General features: G+C 41.4%; 1 protein-coding gene across 1 annotated transcript; it reads right to left on the bottom strand.

Moving 5' to 3' along the window:
- Positions 1 to 1,693: 1,693 nt before the first annotated feature.
- Positions 1,694 to 17,117, bottom strand: LOC144742304 (serine/threonine-protein phosphatase 2A regulatory subunit B'' subunit beta-like). The gene is made up of 13 exons (XM_078624774.1): positions 16,794 to 17,117; positions 9,142 to 9,327; positions 8,707 to 8,810; positions 7,769 to 7,871; positions 6,587 to 6,661; positions 6,415 to 6,501; positions 6,172 to 6,328; positions 5,564 to 5,612; positions 5,401 to 5,490; positions 5,152 to 5,327; positions 3,294 to 3,412; positions 3,111 to 3,217; positions 1,694 to 1,823 (listed from the first exon to the last, which is right to left on the bottom strand). Exons 1-13 carry the CDS (start codon positions 17,115 to 17,117, stop codon positions 1,694 to 1,696), a joined length of 1,707 nt encoding a protein of 568 aa, XP_078480900.1.
- Positions 17,118 to 24,152: the final 7,035 nt, after the last annotated feature.

The raw sequence follows: 24,152 nt of genomic DNA, 5'->3' as shown, positions 1-24,152 counted from the left end.
TTGTCCAGACAGCTGTGAAGGCACATCAGTGCCACATTGTTCTGATGGATTCATTATGATGGATATTGGTAGTTGTTCATGTGTTCATTTGCTCACAAATAATTAAACTGACTGTTTTGCAGGTCAGCAACGCCGTATGAATTGTCCTGCCTGTGCCACTTTATCATTCCTTCTGATAGGGAATGATCTAGGGGCCTTCCGCACCAAAAACAAATGACAGCGTCCACACCAGTCAGCAGCAACTTGTACAACTAAAAGGTGTTTACAAAGAGGCTGTTGATTTTAGCACCAAAGTCACGAATCCAATAAAAATCCAATAAATACCTGTGTATTCCTGAGTACTCCCAGCAGTGACATCAGGTCACTTTTTCATTCTCAGTGTTTGGCTCCACCGGTTAGACTGTTACCCTTGATATGTGTTGACGCTGTTGTTGTCGACGTGAACGAGCCTTTAGCATTGCTACATGTCGTTTATGTATTTAATATCATTCATTTCATCCTATTTTCACCCCCGGAACATCAGCCGCCTCAGTCTCTACCATACTGGTTCAGTCTTGTCACTTGCCAGCTCGACGATTGCAGTTATCCCCAGAAAACCCTTCACCAACTGTAACAGAATTCAGCAGCATGAACTAGAATCATCACTTGAACCCCGTCCTCATCCTACATCACAGCCGTCCTGCAGCAGCTCCACTGGCTCCCAGTCACACATCTCATCCATTACTAAATACTACCAGTCTCTTTCAAGGCCCTTGACTTCGCTCTTCCTCCAAGTCGTCACACCTGAGAACTTCTCTTTTGAAACCTGAACAGACCATGTGGCAGTTGATGTTGCAATCATTGTCCATTTTTCTTGTCTGTAATGCATTTAACTTTCACCTGTAGCGTGACCTCTAGTGGCATGAAACGCACCCATGAATAAAATGTATCATTCATGATAATTTTAATAAATATAATTCAAAACATCATGTCCGGCCAAGTGTCTTGTAGATAGAAAATATCAATGACATCATCACACCATTAACAAAGTCTTTATTATTTGCTTAAAGATGCTTAATTACTATGTAAGGAACAAAATATTCTGTCTAAAAACTTGCCCAAATAATTTTTACATCACAGCAAGCACAAATATGTACAGCTTTTTATAAATTCATTTCAGATAATTTAAAAGCCATCTCAGACAGACAGTACAGCCCATGTGTGACTATCTCCACTGAGCTGCTCTGAAGGCATCAGAGTGTTGGCACTTACAGTAACTTTGCATTCAACTAACCACAGAGGACTGAATGGACATTCTAGAACAGAACCTTCAGCTATGATCATGGGAATGTAACATTAGCCAATGACAGAGAATTGAAACTAGGACAACTGTGTCAAACAAGGGAGCCAGTTACGTAATTGAAATCAGATAAATGTGATAGTGATGGGAGGATGGAGTGAAGGTCTGTGACAGTCTGCTGTGGTGACAGCTGAGAATATTAAAGTGCACATACCCCTCTGGTTCATGTGTCCTGTTCGACATGTGTGATAACATGTATCATTTGATCCCACCACGAAACTTGACTTAGTTTTGTTGTTTCTTCATTTTGCTGGATGAAAACTGGTCCTAACCACGTGAGTCTTTGATCTTTGGCTTTGGCTTGAACCTCCAACACCGCTGTCTGAACGCTTTGTCGAAGGAAACCCGTCATCATCAGAAGTCATCTGCATCGTCATAGCCGTCCAGGTTGCAGTGAGGACTGGGGATGGCAAAGAAGTGTCTCGTGGTCAGACCCAGCTTGGTGGAGATGTCGTGCTCTGAGGGTCTCAGTGGATTGTCATACCTGAACACAGACACGAGGAAACACAGATTTGCTTTGGAAATTTGAACGATAAGAATCAAAACCACGCTCATGTCTGTACAGGAAAAACTGAGCTAAAGTTGATCTGCTAGGAAGCAGCAAACAAGCACTGCCAGTAGGTGGATTTTCTGTACATTTGGACGTGCGTCCAGCAGGTGAGAATGGACCTGATCTGAGAACATGTGACACAATCCAGGGTGACTGTAAAGGACCATGGCGTGGACAGAGATGGTGCAGGAGCAGATGTTTGGGATTAACACACAGCAGTTCCCAGTCCCAGATTTCATTCAGTGAAACGGTTCTCTGATGCCAGGACCCGTTGGGTAGACGGGGGAGGGGGATCAGGACTGGGGGGGGCAGGAGGGGAGGAGAATATTTGTCTGGTACTCTGTGTCTTACCTGCTCTGGCAGGAGCCTGTCGTTAGAAGTTGGTGGTGTTCCTAAAACGCCACACAACATGCCTGTCAACATCATCTCGCACTGATTCCCACTCAGGGACAGAAACTGGAGTGGGAATGAGACCGGTGTGGGATAAGACAAGACAACTGAACTTATCTGAGTGCTGAAGAAGCTTTTTACAAGCTGGCAAGTCCAGCTGTCTAAGATCTGACCCGGTGAGCTCCTATGACCTGGAGCACTGAGAACCTCCACAGGTCCACTCTGGAAAAAAACTGCTCTGACATCTAGAGGTCACCGGGGGCCATGGTCGAGTCATTCATTACCTCCACCAAGGAGATTTTGTTTTTGTCTGTTGCAAAATATCCTGAAACGTCCTGAATGGATTGTAGTGAAATGTTCAGGAAAAGCTGATAATGGGACCAGGAACATATGATTACATGTTGGCAGTGTTCTGGAACCATCTGGATGCAGGAAGTTTTTAAAAGGATATTTCATTATGGCCAGATAAGGACATTTTCAGTATGTGTGTATACAGCCGCAATAAATGCTCAGGTCGTCGTGGATCCTATGATCTAGAACAAGAAATATTACAATGCTTGTGGATTTTCAGTGAAGGAAGATAAAGACAACAACACCAAACTATAGTGTGAACAGATTCAACAGTTCTGGAGCTATAACCCGAAGAAAACTATTACATTTTGTTGAACTAAAAGTGAAAGGACAGTTTCCAAATGCTAAGGGATGTTTTCCTGGTGGAGGATGGAGATAAAATAAGGTTTGGTGCATTCATATTTGGTGGACATGAGATGCATTTCTACTTCTTCCTTCAGACATAATTGCAGCGGCACCTGATGAATGGAAAAGACTTACACATCTATGCACTGATCATCTACGGCCTCCTCAGCCGCGAGGATGTTGTACTCTTCTGCAGCGTATTTCTCCCAGTCGGAGACCTGCTGGCCTTCTGTCTCCGCCTCCTTTAACGGGTCAGAAGACACGTTAACGTAAGTCTGGAAGACTCTCCCACCTCGAGGCACTGGAGTAGACACGTACCCGGACGGCGAAGAAGGGGTCCCTCTGCTCGTGGTCCAAGTACTTCTCGATGTTGAAGAAGGTGTCAAAGAAGATGTGGGACATTTTACACCTCTTGAGGTCCCGCAAAGTGATCTTACCTGGACAGGACAGCACAGGGACTTTAGACGAAAACGTATTCACAGACAAGTCAAGTTCTGTTATGAGCGCTGGCGTCCGTCTCCTCCATGGGATCGAGCTTTAAAGGGCGGGTCTGAAACAAAAGTCCAGCTCTGCATATTTCATGCGAGGGCATTCATTAAATAATTTGGAGGAAGCCACATGCTGTTGTAAGTGGACAACATCCAGGGCCTTTTGTCAAAGGATGCAACCTATTCTATTTTTACAGATGTGAGACAGAGCAGCAGTGTGCAGCTGTTTAAAACCCTTCAGACATATAAAGATCAGCCCCCGGACCTTTTTCCCCCTCTCCTTCTCCATCTTTTAGCACTTCCCAGTTGAGGTCAGAGACAAATAAACGTCCTCGCGGTAAAGTCAATACCGGTAGGACTCTAGGAGTTGAACTTGAGCAGAGCAGACATTTGGTTTGGTTGGAGATAGACTCCTGGATTCCATACGACAGGGATCGTCAGCTGTTCATGTAAACACCATCAGACGTGTCATCACATCATTATGTCAACTCAGTGTAATCAAATCAAATATCTCCATCTGTGGCTCATCTGCACGCTGACACGTCTGCAGCACAGATCAAAATCACATTACCAGTAGAATACTCTATAACCTTTGGAAGTTTAGTCACAATAAACCCACAAACTAGAGCAAACTAACAGTTCATACGGAGGTCACTTGAAAAATAAACCTCATCCAGATCAGGCATGTGGTGGTCCACCACGCAGGTACCTGATCAGCTCAGTGCAGTCAACCGCCGAAAGGACTCACTGTTCAGATGGACATCAGTCTGAAATACTCAGCTAAGTTGTTACGAATCATATTACATCCTGAATTACACAGCTCAGCTTGTCCAGCGCCTCCAGGTCAGCCGAGGGTCACATTCTGGCCGCAGCTATCAATACCTAACATGCATCCTCTCACAACAGCATGGACGAAACAAACAGCTGGTGGTCCAGAGCAGTGACCCGGTCCGAACACGTCTGCTGCTGTCACAGAGTCAAAACACATCACAATTCAAAAACAGGTACAAAGAAACGTTGTGTGTGTGAATAAACCGCATGTGATGTCGTGATGTAGATGGGGGTGTTGAGGATTTATTATATAGATTCAGGCATATATACTGTCTAGACCAGTGATTCCCAAGACGCCATTTTCTATTTTGTGATTACGTTTGAATTTGTGTCATTTAAATCTAAGTGTCTGACCTACTTTTTTATTATTTTTTTTATTGTTTTATATTTTTACAGAATTATCATTAGCGGGGGAAAAGCAAGAAACAGCATGCAAACATTTTATTTGTAAATGTCTAACAATGAACTGTTCGCATGTTATTTATGATACCGGTCAGTGTACAACTTGTATGCAGATGGATTATTATTGTGCACATTATTTCCATAGTGATGCCTTGCTGTTTATGAAATAACAAAGAGGAAAGTTTTGAGTTGTAAGGTTGGCGGTGTATGAGTGTGTGTGTCACACAGGATTAAGGGGAAGGACTCATCCTACTCCGTCTGGAACATGTTGGTGGATCCGTGTAGTCTGCCCCAGTGTTGCCTTGTCTTTTGTTTACATGAATATATGTTCGTATTTATTTTTTAACTTCATTTAGTATTTTTTAACATGTTTGAAATGAAGACTTCAGTCAGTCAATCAATCAATTAGTGAATTAATACCGCCAAGCATGTATACATGTGGAAAAAGGTCTGACCTTTGACCTCAGGCTTGACAAGGTCAAGCATTTGGCACAGACAGTCTTCAAAAGGAAGCGGCTCAATCGCCATGGTCTCCAACTTGTGACACTGCTCCTCGTAGAAGTACTCCAGCTCGTACATGCTGAGCACTCCGTCCCCATCCAGGTCCATACAGCGGAACCAGTACTCTATACTGGGCACAGACACTGACGTCACACAGGAGAACACTAGGACGCTGACACTCAGCACAGGACGCGTCTAAACACCTGGTGTCAGTCTTCTTGTCCTCCTCGGAGATCAGAAACCAGACGAAGTCGGCATAGCTCAGTCGCCCCTCCTTATAGACGCGTCTGTCCCTAATGGAACGAGCTGTTATACTAAACATAAACTGGGATTTCAGTGGAAAGCTCAGTGACTTTACTCACTCACCTTGTTACCGTCCCTGAGAATATCCTCTCAATCATCTTGTGGGAAATGGCTGAAAAATATACAGCAACAGATTATTTACAGTCGAGACTCCTTCATTTCTCCTGTCAGACACCAGTTCACCCTGTTAACACTCAACTCTTCTAACAAGTGTGATCTATTTTCACACAGTTCATCAGTCTGTCTTTTTTTTAATTTTAAATCCTGACAATGCTATAAATCCTCTGGTCATCCTTTTGACCATAACGTGGCAGAAATAGTTCCAGACATAGCGTCATCCGAAGAAAACACATAGTGCTCTCTTATTGATTCCGTGTCTCGTTTCCCAGCCGTACTCACAGACCATCAAACAAGAACATGTGGTGTGGAGTGTGTGGGGAGGAAGCGTCACAGACAAACCGTTTTCCTGAGTGGGCGCCTGTTAAATCCGGACCAAATCACATCAAACCGACTTCCTATCGTCTCATGCTCAGTAGTTGCAGCCTATTTGTCGTGGTTTGCTGACGTTACCAGGAAGGTTACGATCACGTCTGGATACTCATTTAGGACTTTTGTTGACAACTAAATTCAACAACACGCGGTTTGATCCCAAAGTCTGCGAATGAAGGCACCTTGGTCGTTGTGTTGAACCAAGTCCTTCTGGTCAATGTAGAGGTCGTGGTCAGCGTCCAGTTCCCAGAACTTGCAGTAGATGACGTAGAAATGCTCGTAGGAAAAGAATTCCGTCAGAAGGTTTATGTCTTCGTCTTGTTCAAGCAGGGCCACATTCTGGTACAGCAGAAAAAAGGCAAAACCGATATTTACTGAATCAAACTAAATATAATATATATATGAAAGGAACTAGAGGTAAATACCTGAAGAAAGGTACTTTTCCTGAGTTCAGAACAGGTTATTTTTCCGGTCCATGATCGGTTCACATTGTAAAATATCCTCTGAATGACCTGAAGGAACACAGCTGACAATGTTAGCACGTCCAGCTACATCCAAAGGTTCCACAATGACGCGCTGACATATGTGGTGGTCTACCGTGGTGATGTATCTGGAGTGAAAGTCCGGCGCCTCCTTTAGAAAGGCCAGGCCTGCATGTGAGTTCACCACGTCCTGAAATCAGAAAATCAGCTCACTTTCTGAACATCTGCCTCATTTCCATACCCACAAAAGAACAACTCTGACGACCAAAGAAACTCTCTAGTTACTTTCAAAGTTAAAGGGAAAATCACATCTGTATTTCTTTGTTGCTCAACAGAGCAAGCAGCATGTTGGATCAGCATATAGATCCCCACTTATTCCGACAGCAATAGTTGTCTGCGTACGTCTACGTCACTCTATCGTGCAATACGCTCATGAGGGGAAAAGGCCTGGTTGGGAGCAGCAAACCTGTCTGATAATAGTGTGGTTCAACCTGTTTTGGGATGTAGCAAAGACAAATTGACAGTGATGAGGCAGGAAAAGGGTGTGTGCTGTTCACATCACATGGGGTGACCTGCAGCGCTAATTAAAGTCATATTCTTGAAACCATGAAACTCCACTCGTGTTTCCTTCCTTCTACCCACTTCCATTGTGCTGCGGGAAAAAGCTGTTGACATAAATGCTAAGGTGGCAATGAAATTAAAATGCCTTATTCCAGGGCAGCTGTTGGTGCCTCTTTGACTCGTTCTGTGTGAAATGAAATCATAGAGAGACACATAAATCACAGGGCACGGGAAACAGGCGGGGACAGTCAGATCTACTCCGCTGCAATCCCCCATCTCATTCATCAGAACAGTCAAAAACCATACACGGAGTGGAGCTGTACAAATTAAAGAGCATGTGCCACAAGGCATCTGGGATGAGAACGGCTGTGTGCAGCTCGGGCCAGCAGCTCCTGCCAGTATGAAAATGAATCAGGTGTGGGGTGGGGCAAGTGTGGTGCACCAACAGTTCGCCAGGGGGATTGAGAATTCAAACAACCAGCAAAACAAGAACACATGCCAAGACTGACTGGAAAAGGACAATATTTTAGACACATAGTAGCATTTCCACACGAGAGGAATCGCTCCCAATGCTCTCCTCTAGCTTAGAACCGACTTAAAGTAGCATCCGTGAATTTGTCTTCCGCCCAATGAAAAAGCACTGCCTCAGCAAGATGGTCACAAAATCCAGCTTGCACAACACGAGCCAGTGAGCTGCCAAGTCCAGCCCCCTCCCTGGGCGAGCTGTAGCTAGTACCTGCAGGAATGGAATAAAGTCGTCTTGTTCCAGGTAATTACAGCCAGGTTTGGCCAAGAGGTGTACAAATTTAGAAGCGTCATCGTGACAGGTCTGCAGAGTCCTGGAGAGGAAAAGAGAGAACAGATGGTTGCAAGGTTATTCCCACTTATGTTCACTTAGTGATTCTCTCAAGAACACGAGTCCATCAAAGGTGCACGTGCAGGTATAATACATTCTGAAATTAGCATTCTGAATTGCTGCTGGGTAACTGTGAGCTGGGGTGTTAAGTAGAGACTTCTCATTTGAGACTGGCTCCGTTATGTGCCTGGGTCAAAGGTCAAGTCTGTCCACTTTCAGTAACAGTATTCCGCACGCAGGTCTGCTGGGCTTATACCAGTTTTTTGTGTATTTTCACGGTCACACTCAAGAAACAGAGTCAGAAGTAGGAGTTTTACTGGAGTGGCAGCACGCTCGCGTCATCTCGTTCGTTAAGTAGAAGGTGGCAATTTGAGCTGGTTTTCAGTCTTTTCCGAGTCTGGGGCTTACAACAATATGAAACGTGTTTGAAACCATTGCAACCAATAGATGAGCACTCAAATAGCTGATAGAATGAAAGAAAAGAAAAGTCCCGATGGTCACAGTATTTGTAACATCTCAGTCTGAGACTAGGCTGTGACTAAAAGCTCTAACATTTCCGCCTTGACGTCTCGTCTCGTCATCGTCTCGACGATGATAGTTTTCTAAGAATCTTTTCCAAGTCGAGTATAAGGCACACTGGCTGACACAGAAAGGAAGTCAGTGGTCACTTTCATTCATGTATTTGTTATCACACTTGAATATGTTTGTGGGACCAGTGTTGACCGGTGATTTCTCTGTAGGGCTGGACAAATAAATGTCACAATACCAGATATTGTATTGTGTGTGTGACTGTAGATCAAGAGGGGCCATTGTCTTACTTTCTCCACATAGCCACGAACTTGTGAACGGACGCGAAGCCCGTCCTGTCTCCTCCAGCCGAGCAGAACAACGGCGCTTTCCAGTAAAGAGGACACTCGCATGCCTGACGACACACAAGCAGCAGAGACAATGCAGTGTTGGTGCAGTCATGGAAAAAAAGAGGAAAGAAAAAAACACCTCATCATATATGGAACTAATAACCATAGGAGAGAGTGATGACATTGATGAGCAGTGTTGCATCATTTAAGGAAACATCTCTCTCCTGACTCCACTTATTCCTCTAAACACTGCACCCATTCCTCTGGGAGCTGGAGATATAGTTTCCATGGGGTTTTAAATGAGCAAACATTATTAAAGCCTGGGTCTAAATAGCACTAATGAAAATAATTTGTTGGGTGGCCACTGAACGTCCATGCTACTAATCAAATTCTCACCCTGGCAACCTGCCCCATGTCCTCAATGGTGGCTCTTTCATTTGGAAATTGGGAAAATATTTTCTCAATTTTGGAAATGAGGCCGTCGATGTTGAGGTTGGCTTGGGGCCGGCCCTGTGGGAAGTAGAACTTTGGAATGCTTTCACTCAGCGCTTTGGTGACACGTTCCTCCGTCCTCACCTGTGCCTAAGACAAACACATAGAAGTCAAATGTTAGCCACTGACGCTAGCAAACACCCAGGACCTCTCACTTTGAACATTCCAGCGTGCTGGGGCTCGCTTTTGCAAACTCCACGACGCTACCATTTCAACTAGCCGCAGGCCCATCGGAGGGGTCTGATTACTCAACAACAATTATCCATTTATCTGTAATAGAATCTCCTGTGACAGAAATGATTGCTAACTTGATTATGTCATCTTATTCAGCTCGTACATGATGTTTAAGGGAAACGTCAGACTACATATGAATGGAAATAACTGACATGCAAAAATATATCAAATGTCTATTAGAATACACTTATTTACTGCTGCCGTTTCCGGGATAAAATAATTATAAACGTATTTTTTGGCACAGTGAACATTCATCATACCACTGAGCACAAACTATTCGCCACTTCTAATGCTAAAATATAATTATTATTATTGTTATACATGCATTTTCAAATGTACTGTTTTATGAAAAATAGTGAAGCACATTATTATTTATTGCTAAACATGTCATATTGTAGTTATTTACATGAAATCCTGTACAGAAAAAAAAAAAAGTTCTAGTGGTTAAATGTCATGCTTGATTAATTCCAGACTCCTCAGAGAAACCCAGTGAGATGGCTCAAATTTAAAAATAGATATATATTTCGTTTTTGAAAGATTTCTACAATAAATATGTATTTATTGTTATGTATTATTTCTTGTTTTATCTGGGGAGTTTTAGATTTAATCACATTTATCACATAAATTAGACAAATGCTCCAAATGTTTTAAATATTTCTTAATGCAGTAGGAAGAGTACATGACACTAATTGTATTTGCTACTGCTTTCTTTCCAGGAAGTGAAAGGTTATTCAAACTTCAATAATGCTATGAATGACTGCAATGACTATCCAGAGGTCCACAGTGTTTTCATTCCACCTAATTAATGATGAGAATGCTTGCGATGTGATGACGTGACAATGTTTATACTAGGTTTACACACCATACCTGGTTACAGGAAAACAGACAATGACAGACACTAGAAAGAAGCATGACAGGCATGTGCTGTATGCGTACATGTTGGTCGTGTATGTACAGTATGTATGTACGAACCGTTAACACTGGGCTGAGTTCGGGTTTGGATAATTACTCTAGAGAGTCATACTCTCTTGAAACAGAGATTACAAGTAAAACACAAGTGACTCTTTACTACTTCTACCTCACACCTAACATCAAAATTCAAAGTGGAACGTAGTGAGATTATGGGTCCGAGCAGAAGAGCCAGGCTTGTTGGTATGAGCACATGCTCCATGGGAGAGATGGCATCAGTCACATGGAAACCAGTGTCCATATAATCCAAACTATGACGTCACCCGGCCTCATGGTATTTATGCCAAATCTGATTCTAACCCAGTATGATTTACCACATGAGCCGGCACAGCTGATGTGCTGTGAGATCATATTCACAGGTGGCATTGCCACTGTGTGTCCTGTTGAAAACTACATTGTGAAAGATGCACTGTTAGAAACTGAATTGAACTGAAACTGAAACTGAATTCAAATGTCTGTTGATTCAGTCAGTACAAACAGCATAAGCATCTTAGGTTCGGAAGAATATTTCCATCCAGAATTTGCGAAGTGGGATGATTCTGCATGGCCTTCAACAGTCACACAAACACTCCCACATTTTTACTGAACAATAAAAATACTGTTGTTGGTGTTTGCTTTGGTTTGATTTGATGGAGCCAATACCCAATTCAAAATGTAAAAGTATGATCCAACAATTACGGAGGCTGGATCAGTTTCCACGTGTTAGCAGTGACATTCTACTGAGTTCAATCAGATACGTGATGAAAGCTTCGGATCTTCTCCTCGTGTCTGTCCTGTGTGCTGCTAGCAGCTATGGCTATAAAAGGACAGAAACATCTTCTGTTGCCCTGCACTGTCCCCTCTATCTCGCTTCATGCTAACCGCTATCAGAGCTCTTGAGCGCTAACTGCTAAGCCCCATGACATTTTACACAATCTCATTCTGATGTGGCCTAAAAGACAACAGTAAAGCGGGCTGCGCACAACATGCCTGAGATAACGATGATATGGTAAAACTTTGGAATGACTACCTGGGATTAGTGGCCTGTAACACTGCAAACAGCACCACGACAATCTGAATACATGAAGAACACAGCTACTGACAGCTCAGTGGGTGACCTCAGTGGGTGCACCCACGGTAACACCTGCCTGTCCTTGCTGGAAGGCTCTGAGCCTCTTCTTGAACCGAGAGGGCAGAACAAAGTCACAGCCGCGTGCCAGAAGAGCCAACTCCTTTCTCAGGTCAGGGTCCTGACGCAGAGACAGCTCCCTCATCCTCATCCTTGTGCTGGACACGATGGGGAAGACATATAAACGCACGTAATAATCAATCCACTGTTTTCCTGCTGTCCGAGAAATGAGATGCCTTCAGTTCTGTGAGCAGAAGTCAGTAGTCTATATCCCTCTGATTGTCCTCTGTCAGCGTAAGAGCCTCTTAAATGCAAGGGAGCAGCTGCTACTGTGACTCCCTTTCCCATTCCGGATCAGGTCGCACAATCTCAACTCTGCCGGTCGCTACGTCGCTACATAACATGCAGACACACTGCACAGGGTCAGGGAGCCCTTGCCTCAAAGCTGCTGGGAAGACTAAGGAGTGACAGAGTGTATGTGTGTGGGACTCAGTTAGTGTACGGGATGGGAGGGGTGTGTGCAAGGGATCTGCCCTTCTCCAGTTTACATTCTTCAGGGCTCATGGAAGGTTATGTAAAGAGACAGGCCTGCAGCAGCCACAGAGCCAATTGTAGGATGCCCCTTCATATCGGGACCACAAACTGATCATGTCCACTGGCTTACCCTTCAAAAAAAAAAAAAAAAAAAAGGGTTTTGATTCCTCATGTGGACAGCATAGACAGATGGCTCATGGGCAAATGTAAAACAACTGCCTTGATGTGATGGACTGCAAAATAAAACACCATATATACATCTGCTTTTGATACATATACATCCTTCTCTTTCTTATAAATGATAAGACGTTCTTGCAGACATAGTACAGGTTTAAAGACAAATAATGGCGAGGTATTACTTAGTTTTCCTGTGGGGGAAAACAGATGATGACATTCACAGCACGGACATATATTCAAGTACTCTGCATCCTATCTTATGGTGGTCTTTGTTTTGCCTTCCTCCAACAAGCTTGGTGGCTGCCCAACCATTCCTCATCTTATTATAGTTGATGGGCCAACAGAGAGGGAGGGGGGCATGTCAAATTCAAAGAATGATGTCCAAACACAGTCTGTGCCTATTAAAAGCACCGGCCAAATACTGTTTGGGCAATCCAAGAAACTAGATCTGGATCTGTGCATCTTTAGTTCTCAAACAAACATTCGCTCCAGCTCACTGCTGTCCTACAGTGATGGCAATTACATCAATTCTTCATAAATTCACTGATCTAACATTGTTGTGGTTGCCATGTTGTGCTTTCCGTGCACAGGGAAGACCCATCACCTGTACATGTGCTGAGAAGAGAAATAGAGCAGGCTTTGTGAGGAAATCAATATTTGTTAATGATATTATTGTGCACAGACGCAAAAGCACACCCATGTTATTTTTAGTTGACAGGATCACAAAGACCACAGTTTTCTGCAGAAACCAACTTCCTGTTATCCTCCACACAGGACGCTGCATATGCCTGATAAGCTGTTTGTAAGATGACTTTTCACATCGGCTGCCTTTTGTTGTTACTAATCAATTCAAACTGTGGAATGGAAAGTGCTGCAGCCAAACACTGTCAACTCACGTGTACAGGCAGGAACCATAATATGTACTTTTACGCATAATGACAAGGCTTACAGCTGGCTACGACACTGACCAAATCATTTGAGGGACTTGTGAGTTAGGATTTTAACTAAATTTAGTCACACAGAAAGTACTGTGCCCACAAGCAAACCACAAAAACCAGCCCAATATGCCAAATAGGATCTCCTCAATTTGATTTGTATGCTGTGTGTGACGTATCGCATGCCCAGTCATGCTCACTTCATTACATAATAGATGAGATTACAAAACAAACTGGATTTAGTGACTATTGGCAAAGTCACACGTCAGAATTCCTTTCAGTCAAATGACTATTTGCACATCCACACTATGGAAGCTTTGCTTAATTTTTAAAACTGATATTTTAGCACTGGTGCTCAAATCTGCAGTATTCATCAAACAACTTGCAGGGTCCAACAGTGACAAGACAAACCATTGAAGGATGGGGCCAACCTGATCAACCCCCCCGAGGGTTTTCTGCATCTGTCAATACGATCATACACGGTGTCCCACAAATAGTATGGTTGGCTGGCTTGTGATAGCAACACAATGCAACCAGTGGAATGTTCCACAGTTCAAACAGGTGAATTCAAGCTATTAGACAGAAGTAGCCGTAAAGCCACAGCTCGCTTCCAACAGGAGTACAGAACCAGTACCGTTCTGCATCCACAGTCTTTGTCTGAGATGGGAATTTAGACCTAGATCATAAGCAACTGAATGGATGACAAAGGGGTCAAAAAAGAGGCAAAAAAATGAAAAGTGTTACGACTGAACATTTTCAGTCTTGGTTTAGGTTTGAGCTATTTATTAGTTAAAGTAGCACCTGATATTTGTCCTGTTGACTTCCATGGGCCTACTGACCAATAAGATGACATTCCCAGATGGCAGCGAATGTTTATCAGGTTGTGTTGAAGATACCTTTGGACTTGTCACATGCTGAGCATATATCAGGCAACAGTTGATGTGCACATGTGTGCTAAGAAATATCTGTTTATCAAATATTAGCCAAATTAAGAATAATAGTTTCTCATATTAGCCCCAGGAATGTACAGGACTGTGTGCATCCCTGGTCCTGATTAACACAATCGTAATAATGAAATGATATTCAACATTGCGCTTCAGGATTGCATTTTCAGTGAGAGGACATAAAATGTGTTATAAAGCAGATGACGATATGGGTTTGACGTATTTCTTCATTTGATTTTTAACTTTAAAATACAATGCATACAATGAGGAATCAAAAAAGGCAATATGCAGCATCAAACTACATCAATTCTATACAGTCTAGATCAACTAAGTCTAAAAGGCAAAGCTTGAAATACGTTAACTAAAGTGTAGCTAAAGAGAGAGATCCTAAAATAAAAAAAGTCGGGGGACAGTTTAACACCTGGGGTGTCTCTGCCATGTAGAGAGCTGATGATGTGACCTTAGACCTCTGCTTCAAATAGCTTGTTGCTGAACCCACTAGGGCACATTATAGAAAGACATCTCAAGAAATAACCTGTGAACAGAAAACCAATTTTTACATCTCTAAATAACTAAAACTATTGTGTCAACATGTGAGATATCTTACTCATGACACAGAGGCAATTGTAGCGTGGGTGCTGACCACTAGTAGGGAACTGACCCAAATGTAAATAAAACTTCTTCAACTACATATTGTGAATATGAGCATCTTAGGGGGGTAAATTGAGAATATGTTTCACAGAGGATGAATGCTGCCACACCCTCATCTTACTGGCAGAGTTCTGGGCATTTAATGCCAACACAACAGAACCAAGGGTATCTATATCGGTGTCTGATGTCAATGTTCGACCCAGCTGTTCAGGGATGAATCACTCACATAAATCAAATTTTTTAAGTAATCCTCGGTAGAATGCTTCTGTATGCAGGAAATTCATTTTGTTGTCTCAAAATAGAAATATCACTTCATATAACCCTCACAACCCCCTTTAATATCGACTGACACATTGCCGCCACATGTCATAACACATTACAGCCAAATACACAATCTCTGACAGTTGCTTTATATCAATCCAGGCTGAGCGGACTGGCAACAGGGCTGAGGCTCACTGAGAGGAAAATCATACAACTTCCCCTCTTCCACCTATAAATCCTTTCTCATCAGGTCACCCGAAAGCCTCATTTAGGTCTTAGACTTTCAACTACATATAAACTACACTGATATTTGGCATGTTTAGTTTAGTAGATATGACTGATTGTGATCTAGGAACGAACATTATCAGAGAATGATATATGGAATTTGTTTAGTTATGTTAAATGAGAAAATCATGTTGACAGTCATGACCGAACCATTTCAGTTCAGTCTAGTTCTCATCCCGGATCTGGTGTTTCAGTCAGGAAAGAACAGATGCCGCCCCAGTGACAACTTGAAACACCTCCTCAAGCATGTCTTTTTGCATGTCAACAACACGCAGAAGGTGAAGTTTTGAAGAGCACGTGGACCCAGCTGTCTAACTGTCTCACTGTCATCACACTCACTCATGTTCCAAATCAACTTCAAGCCCAGACTTTCCTGCTGTAATTGTCCTCCTGAAGGATTGAGAGTCCTTAGTCCTTTTCTACCACAATACACACTCATTAACAAAAAAAATTGATTTACCCCCTGGAAATTCCAATCAAAGTGTGAAAAACTGCACACTAGCTTCAAATACCCCCCATGAATTCAATCATTAATTCAAGTTAAATCACTTACAATTACAATGGCAGACTGCTCAAAACTCATATCAGCCTGAACCTGTGAATTGGTAAAAAACATACAAAATAGTGTATGGGTACTATAAAAAAATGCTCCATTCCACCAGGACCCAAGTGGTCTAACAAACAAATGGTCTTTTATTTCTATTACTTTTACTTCTTTTAATAGAAACTATTCTATAAATGTGCTCAGGTAATTCATGTAAATGTGATAAAAAGCTAATACAAATCTGCCAAAATAATTCTTATCTGACTGACTGCTCTGACTGACTGATCTGAAAATTAGCTGTAAAAAATGGCCACCCTATAAACTATTGTATTGAATCATGATGTATGTTTATTAAACTACCAAAACTCATAATAACAAGCACAGATAGTCACTACATATGCACAAACAAGGAACCTCCACTGAACAGGCTACGCTCAATCTTTCAAGCTGTAAGATATTCATCAACAGTTCATCAGTATTTTCTCTGTGGCCAGACAAAGGCAATAACATAAGTCAAACAAAAACTAATTTAATTTAACTACGGCCCCTATAAAGAAGGGTTTTCTACCATTTTGACATGATACAGTGGTGCCCACAGCAGATTTTAATAAATGCTGTCTATCATCACAAACAGATATTCTATGAGCTGTGGGTTTAAGCAAATAATCAAAACGTTGTAAGTTCAGATAAGCAGCAAGTAAACAGTATTTAACTATTTAGTTATGACTGATTTGGGGATATGAATACTGGTGTCACTTATATTCAACACATTCACAAACATGCATTGTTATAAACAGCATATGTTAATAGCCTCGATATCTTGTTGACACAAATGAACTCTTTTTTTATAGGAAGGACAGGTCGATAAAACAGTACATGTTGTTCAATCATACAGTCCTGAGTGGACAATTTACCTTTTTGGTGCTGACAGACCTCTGTGGTATGGCCCCCCTGGTACTACCTGAGGACAGGGTGCAGGCAGATGGGGGGCTGGAGGGACTACTGAAGGGCTTCACCACTGCCAGGTTCTTCTGGGATGCCACATTGTTATTCTCATTGAGGGTCAAAGTCCTTTTCTCCTCATTGGCACCATGGCTCAAATCATTGTGTTGTCCGCTTTTGATTAGATCAAGATGGTATTCCAAGGATTTCTGTGTTGCTGGATCACTGAGCCACTTATGAAAGAGCTCATCCACCTTCATTTTCAGGTCTGGCAGGGGGATTAGTGTTGATGACATTTTGCTGAATGCCATGTACTCGATTTTGCAATGAAGATTTCTGTGTAGAAATACAGTAGCGATATTGTCAAACAACAGGCGTCTGGTTCTTTATTTTCAACACGACGTCAGTGAATGAAGTATTAATAATCTGGTATAGATAGGCGCAATAGCTTGTTGGTGTCACACAGTCACTAACGTTATTGAATTTTTAGCGCGAAACAGTCAATACCCAGAGCCCACAGGCGGAAGTAAGCATAAACCTACATTGACCATGGTATCCGTTATTAACTCATCTGCCACACCGATGTCATTCGAAGTTCCATTACGCTTAAAGTAACGTAAACGTAGGCGAACCTAAAAGAGGTTCAGCAAGCTAGTATAACAAAGTAGCTTCAGTGAGCCTAGCGTTAGCATGCTAACTAAAGCACCAACCTCACCAAGAATACACGTCGAAGCCACTCACGTCGGAAGGATTCTACCTCATTCCCTTCACCGGCGAATGCTGTTGGATGTATTACCATTTGTAGCTTATAAAAAGTGCAGGCAGTATCTCCGGCGGGTACCCATTCCGGAGGTAAAGCCAGACAAACAAACTTTTTCAACCACGCGTTCCCCTAGTAACCACAGGAGGTATCGCGAGAGCTTCTATAGCCTGTTATGTTGGGGCTCTGCAGCACAGGGGCTCAGCCTATGGACTCAGCTACATGTGATATTCATGACAGTGTGTTTCAGGCTAGTGCAACACTAGTAGGCTGTGTTGTGTGATTGTTAATTCCCAGAGGAGGAAAAAGAAATTAAGTTAACATGGGTTCCATTCAGTTGTGTTCAATGTTTTACGTCTTTGAATGAGATACCAAAAACGAACGTACAGCTACTTTGTTATAAAAAAAAACAACCAAGTCTCTTAAAATAAAAAAAAATGTATGTTAATGGCTCGTATGTAATAGATCTGTCAGTTAACAGCAATGTTTTTGGTTGTGTTTTTGTGTTTCTTCCACTACCAGCCTGGCGACCAGGCTAATCCAGGACAGTCATGCACTGTTGGTGACCTGCTGAATGAGGATGCTGCTGCTCCATCCAAATGAGCCCCTGGGATTCTGCAGCATCCCTTCTTCCAGCCTCACTGTTAAAACACACAGTTTGTGCCTTACACGGGCCAAACACAGGAGCCACATTCTGACCCTGGACCCCACCTAGTGGTAGAAGAAGAGGAGGTGGCAGCAGATGCACCTGCCAACGACATGTTCCCTGGAAAAAGCGGGTGTGCAGTGATTCTAATCAGAATCTGCTTTATTGCCAAGTATGCTTTTAAAACATATCAATAATTTAGTGAAGTGTGAAGGTTTAATTGAAATAGAAATACAAATAGTATAAAACAAAAGATCTTAACACACTGAACACTGTAGCATAAATACTGTAGAGGCTGTAGACTGTAGAGAGAAGATGAATATGTACAATATTTCTCTGAGGACTTTGTGTCCTGTCAACCTGTTTGCAGCACAATGCAACAATATTTGCATCACAATTATCTGCATGTCTTTCTTGTGACAGTTAGTTATTTATGGGTCAGGGATCATCTGCTCACCTTGACCTTTTAGGCCTGAACATCATGCAGCTCGCAGAACACATACAGTATATATTAAAATCTGTTGTTCTGTACGGAAACTTAAGTCTCCAGTAATAGTTATAGAAATAGAAGGACAAACACTATGACTGCTTGTGGAAGTCTGTATTGTGCTGGATGTTTTTACAGTAAGTCCAGTAGAATATCAATTACATTTACCTGCCAATTTATTTTATATTAATGGGGGGAGGGGGGGGGCAGCTTTTACTGGATCTGAGTAATAATAAAAATCCTTCCTCAAGTAAGTACTATTAAAGCCAAAATGTAACTTAAGTCTCAAAAATGCAATTATGATGCACAATGAGGTAATTAATGTAAAATAATGAGATGGCCCCCACTTATTGAATCTGCAAAGTGACTGCTATTATGTTTCGATTAATTTATAATATTCTCATTAGACGTTAATATAGAAAACAATGAAAATCTGTCAAAAATGTTAAATTTATACTGCAATGTATGAAAGTAAAAAAAATAAATAGAAAAAAAATTTAAAAAATCAAATAGAAAGAAATTAATTAGTAGATTTCAGTGAGTGAGTTAGTTGTGTTCAATACTGGGTTTTTGCGGTTGTTGCTGTCCACTATGCTCTGATATGATATAAAATAGATGATGGCTTAGAGACCCAAAGCAGGGATATTTACTGTTGTGAATATTTCTCAGTGCCATCCATATTACTTTGCCTTATGCAATGAAAGATTTCAGCTCGTCATCAATCCTGGAAGCTGTTTTTTGTGTTCAATTTACACCACAAACTTGATCTGGACTTTAGTTTGTATGAATAATAATGATACATCTGTGGCTGATTCTACTTTCTTGTCTTTTCCTCTTTCTTCTCAGAGCAGCTGGGCTGAGCACATGGTATGTATTGAGCTGGACATCCTCATTGATTACTGCAGGGAGGAGGGATCCCAGACATCGTGGCTCCCACACTTCATCCTCCACATCGAAAGCAAGCAACACAAGGAAAGGCCAGTTTAAATAATGGGCACCATATTGGACACTCTGAGGTGAAAAAAGGAGCTTTCTTCAAAAAATGGTCTTTCCAGCTCCAGCTCAAGAGTCTTAAAAGCAGGCTGCAGCGATCAACAGATTCATTTAAAGTAAGCTTCCCACTCAAGTGATTGAATTAATAAAAATGCATGCATGACCACAGGCTGATCAGTGATGCTGTAACAGGTTCTCTGGGAATTATTTTTCACTTACACCAGCACGGCAACACGGAACAACAAGTTGTCTCTGTAAAAGCAGCATTAATGCAAATAGCGTTTAATCATCAGATTAATATGAGAAAAGCAAAATATAACCCCCGAAACAGGTATGGAAGGAACACTCCTCGCTCACACACAACGATTTAAACAAGCAGTCAGTGATAATAATCCTGTGTTCAGGCACTAAGCATCTGATAGTAGGAGGCAGAGAGAGATATCTATCTTTCTGCCACATGAGAGCATTTATTTACGGAAAAAACAAACATTTTTCATATCACGGGCAGCAAACCATCAAGCTACTTGTGTCATCATGATGACTTTCTCACCATCAGAAAATAAGCCAAAACAACACAAAACCATTAAAGATGCGATCAGTGCAATTGGGGTCACCCCAAAATCAACTGGGCCTGAAATGCTTTGCAAATATATTTTATAGTCATTCTATTTTCTTTTTGTTTTCTGGCAAATTCACATTTGTTCGCATTATAAAAGCGATATGTCATAAAAGAAAGTAACACTAGAGTTTTTTTTTAACATAGTTGTGGAGCCATGAAAAAAAATCATCTTACACCAAAAATGACCTGATATGACTTGTATTGATATACCCCCGTACACCACACACACACACACACACACACACACACACACTCAGGCAATCCCTTAATTACCCACACTCAAAGTGCCTGTAGCCCTTCTGTGAAGTGAAATTAATGATGGTTGTGCAGTGGTGGAAATTATTGATTGGATTCTCCTTATTTGTTTCCCTTGATAATGCCTGTAAATAAAGAACATTGCGAAGTGCAACTTGTAAAGGGGAAAACTCTTTGTTCTTCGGCCTTTACACGTGTTTTAGAGCCTAATCAATATCAGAAATGTGGAAATAAAAAAGTAAGGTCTCAAAACTTGAAACTTTGCAACTTTTCAAAGTGTAATTACTGTGTACAAATAAGATTTTAACCAAAGCAGTGCGCATGTTGTTTTTTCATGCCTTGAAGGACATTTCAAAGGTTTGGCCGAGGCTGAAACCACAGGGGTACAGCTGGTTAGCGTAAGAAAGTGTTAGTGTGGAGTTCATGTGTGCAGATCCTCCCTTACTGCTGTCAGCGATGTGAAATGGGCGCTCTGTGAAGTAGGCGAAAAGCAATCTGCTCTAATAAGGAGAGTGAATAAAGTTGAAAGTATTGTGCTGCAGCTTTGGGTTGTTCCATTTGTACTATTTGGACTGTTTATTACCGTAGTCTGTAGGCTATATTCCACGGTTGTTTTAAGTTTGTTGCAACTTTGTCCTCTTTTATTTCTAGACCTCAAATTCTGAATTGTATTTGACTGGAATAGAGCTTAGGTTTAATTGGAAATATTTTGCATATGTAACAGACATGGAAGATGTAGATGATGATGCATATTTTATGTTCTGGATTGTCAGATATAATAAACAGATTTTTATTGAATGAAGATGGATGAATTGAATTGATTATATGATTACTATTACTCATTCATTATTCAGTCACAAACTCATAAACGCCTCACAGATTGGTAATGGCAGAGTCTCAAATTCCTTTCCACAATTTTGTGTCTTAACATCATCTCTAGTGTTGTATTTGTTAATGACATTTTATTTAGGTTTTCAATACACAAGTAAACTTACTTACTTACCTATTTTATTGACTTGTCAATGCAAACAGCATGGAAAAAGTATATTGAACTATTCAATAAGTAACCACGCTGTAAATATATATGTGGTAAAAATATTACTGATAATCATAAATATTTTTATATTCTCAAATAAGAATAGAAGTAGTTGAAATATACCTTTTCAAAATTTTCTTAACCAATAAAATATTTTGATGTAGAAAATGTTAATAGATGAATTGGATGTGCTACCACGGGCAGTGCAGTCACCTCTGAGTAATCATCAACAAATGTTATGACTACAACACTTACTTACTTATCACTAGTAGTGTGAACTATCACAGTTAATCATAAATGTCAACCATAAATTCACTCTGTGACCAGTAGTGACGCTCAAATATTCTCTCAATGAACAAAGCCATGTTTAATGCAGAATATTATTAAATTTTAATTTAAAACTTTCATAATTTAGAACATTTTGAAATATAGAATTGATTTTTTAGATCTGTGCCGGTAGACTTTAATGGCTATGTAGTTGAATTAAGTTCATTATGTCTTCTTGTTACAAGTAGTATTAATGTTCTTTTTTTTCAGACACCACCTGAAAAAAACCACTAGTTAACTCACCACACTCTTTGAAAGGTTAATTCATTCAGTCATTACATGACATTTGCATATTATCCACCGGACGTACCTGAGCAACCACTTCATTTCAGCGTTCTTTTTTCCCCCTCTGTAAATTGTGCACAGTACGCAGCAGCAGGACTTCAAAGTTAAGAGGCAGGATAGATTTGTAGATATTTCTCTCTGTCTGCTTTCCAATAATAGCCAGAACATCATTGAAATAACTGCTAGCATAAAGCAACAATTTTACAAGAATGTTGCCCGGTCCTGCTGTATTTTGGACCAGGATCTGCTTTCATCTTGGTCTTAAACATCCTCTGTTTGATATGGTTTTCAAGTGAACCGTGGTATGAACCTAACTTCCCGCCTCCCAAAATGGCATCGGGTAGTGATGAGCCTTCTCGCAGCTCTTTCATGGTTACACTGTAAACACGCCGCACTGTTTTTATTCCTTAAGAAAAATCACAGACAGAGAATCAAACTGTCTTAAGTCAACATTTAAATTCCTAATACGCAGTGCAAAATGGAGCCGCAGAGGAGACTTCTTTCATTAGACACTTCACTGATGCTCTGAAGTTTGCTCCTTCCATCTGAGATGACTTTAAAAGAGAAACAATGCCTCTGCCTATTGAGGCCTTTGGAGATTTTCTCTCTCATCATATATTAATGAAAGAGGTGGCATGTATGGAGTTGGAGAGCTCAAGCAGGAAAAAACCTGGTGCTGAGATAGAGAGCTGCCTTTATACACAGATACCGTACTTGACAGAGTTTATACACACACACTGCTGTCTCAAGAAACAAAATCCACTTATTAGTATATTTTGTGTCTTCAAGTGTGTAGAACTTCTATTTGCTGCCTGTAGAGGGCACACTTCACCTAGTGTGCTTCTGGATCACACCTTTCCATCAGTTTCCATACACACAGACAGAAACGCACAGGAGATAAGCATAAACGAGGCACTCAGACCAGTGATAATGTACATTGCAATATGATAAATGTGCTGTACACACCCGTTTCCCCACATATTGGCCTCTACTTTTTCCTTTGAGACAGCCCATCAAGAGCGAGCTGCTTGATAATCTCAGAGGGGGCACAGCACAAGAGAAACACTCATTCTCATAATTCAGAGCATATCAAGAAAGAGAACAGTGGATCCACACCAATTACCCGGTTGTTTATTGTTTGCTGTTGTCGTGTTTACTACAGTCTAATCATATTTGGAGGTCGACCACAGCAGTACATCAGCTCCAAGTGGAACGTCGTGTTTTGAAGCCTTTCATTTCACTGTGCCATATTAGCAGCACTGAGCAGCCCGAGACAACAAGCTGCCTTGTAGCTTTCAAGATAAAAAAGCATTACATCACTTTCTAAACAACTTCATGAGTTTGGAAAATTGCACATAAATTGGTCTCCCCCCCCATATAAAGGCCAACCCATTAAGAAAACTGTGTTTCATCTATTAGTTTGCCTCAAGATTACAATCAATTACATAATAACTTGAGCATGGGAACAAGGTTGTGTGTTCGATTGTAGGCTCAGATGAACTGCCCTCCTTTTCCGTGTCGCCCCTCCTATGGAATAGCAAATTCATGGCATGAAAGTAAGAAAAATCATGGAAATCAGCAAGGCCTTCATTATACCAAGGTCATTATAGCCGGCTTTTATCCCCCGCTGTACTTTTAGGAGGTAAGGGAATCCTATTCTCCATCACCCAAGGCCTCACCTTTGAACACACCCCAGCTTACACCGGGGCTGCGCACGCACACGCACACACATACACACACACACACACACACACACACACACACACACAACACACACACACACACACACACACACACACACACACACACACACACACACACACACACACACCACACACTATCTCTCTCTTTCATTTGGCCTCCTTGAATTTCATCATTCATTTTTACATCACATTAGTGTGTTATTGGTAGGTGCGTTGACAT

Source organism: Lampetra planeri, unplaced genomic scaffold (genome assembly GCF_965212315.1).
Source record: "Lampetra planeri unplaced genomic scaffold, kcLamPlan1.2.h2 scaffold_977, whole genome shotgun sequence".
In the NCBI taxonomy this organism is placed as follows: domain Eukaryota; kingdom Metazoa; phylum Chordata; class Hyperoartia; order Petromyzontiformes; family Petromyzontidae; genus Lampetra; species Lampetra planeri.
Note: the sequence above shows the minus strand (reverse complement) of the source record. Positions and strands in the feature narration are given on the sequence as shown.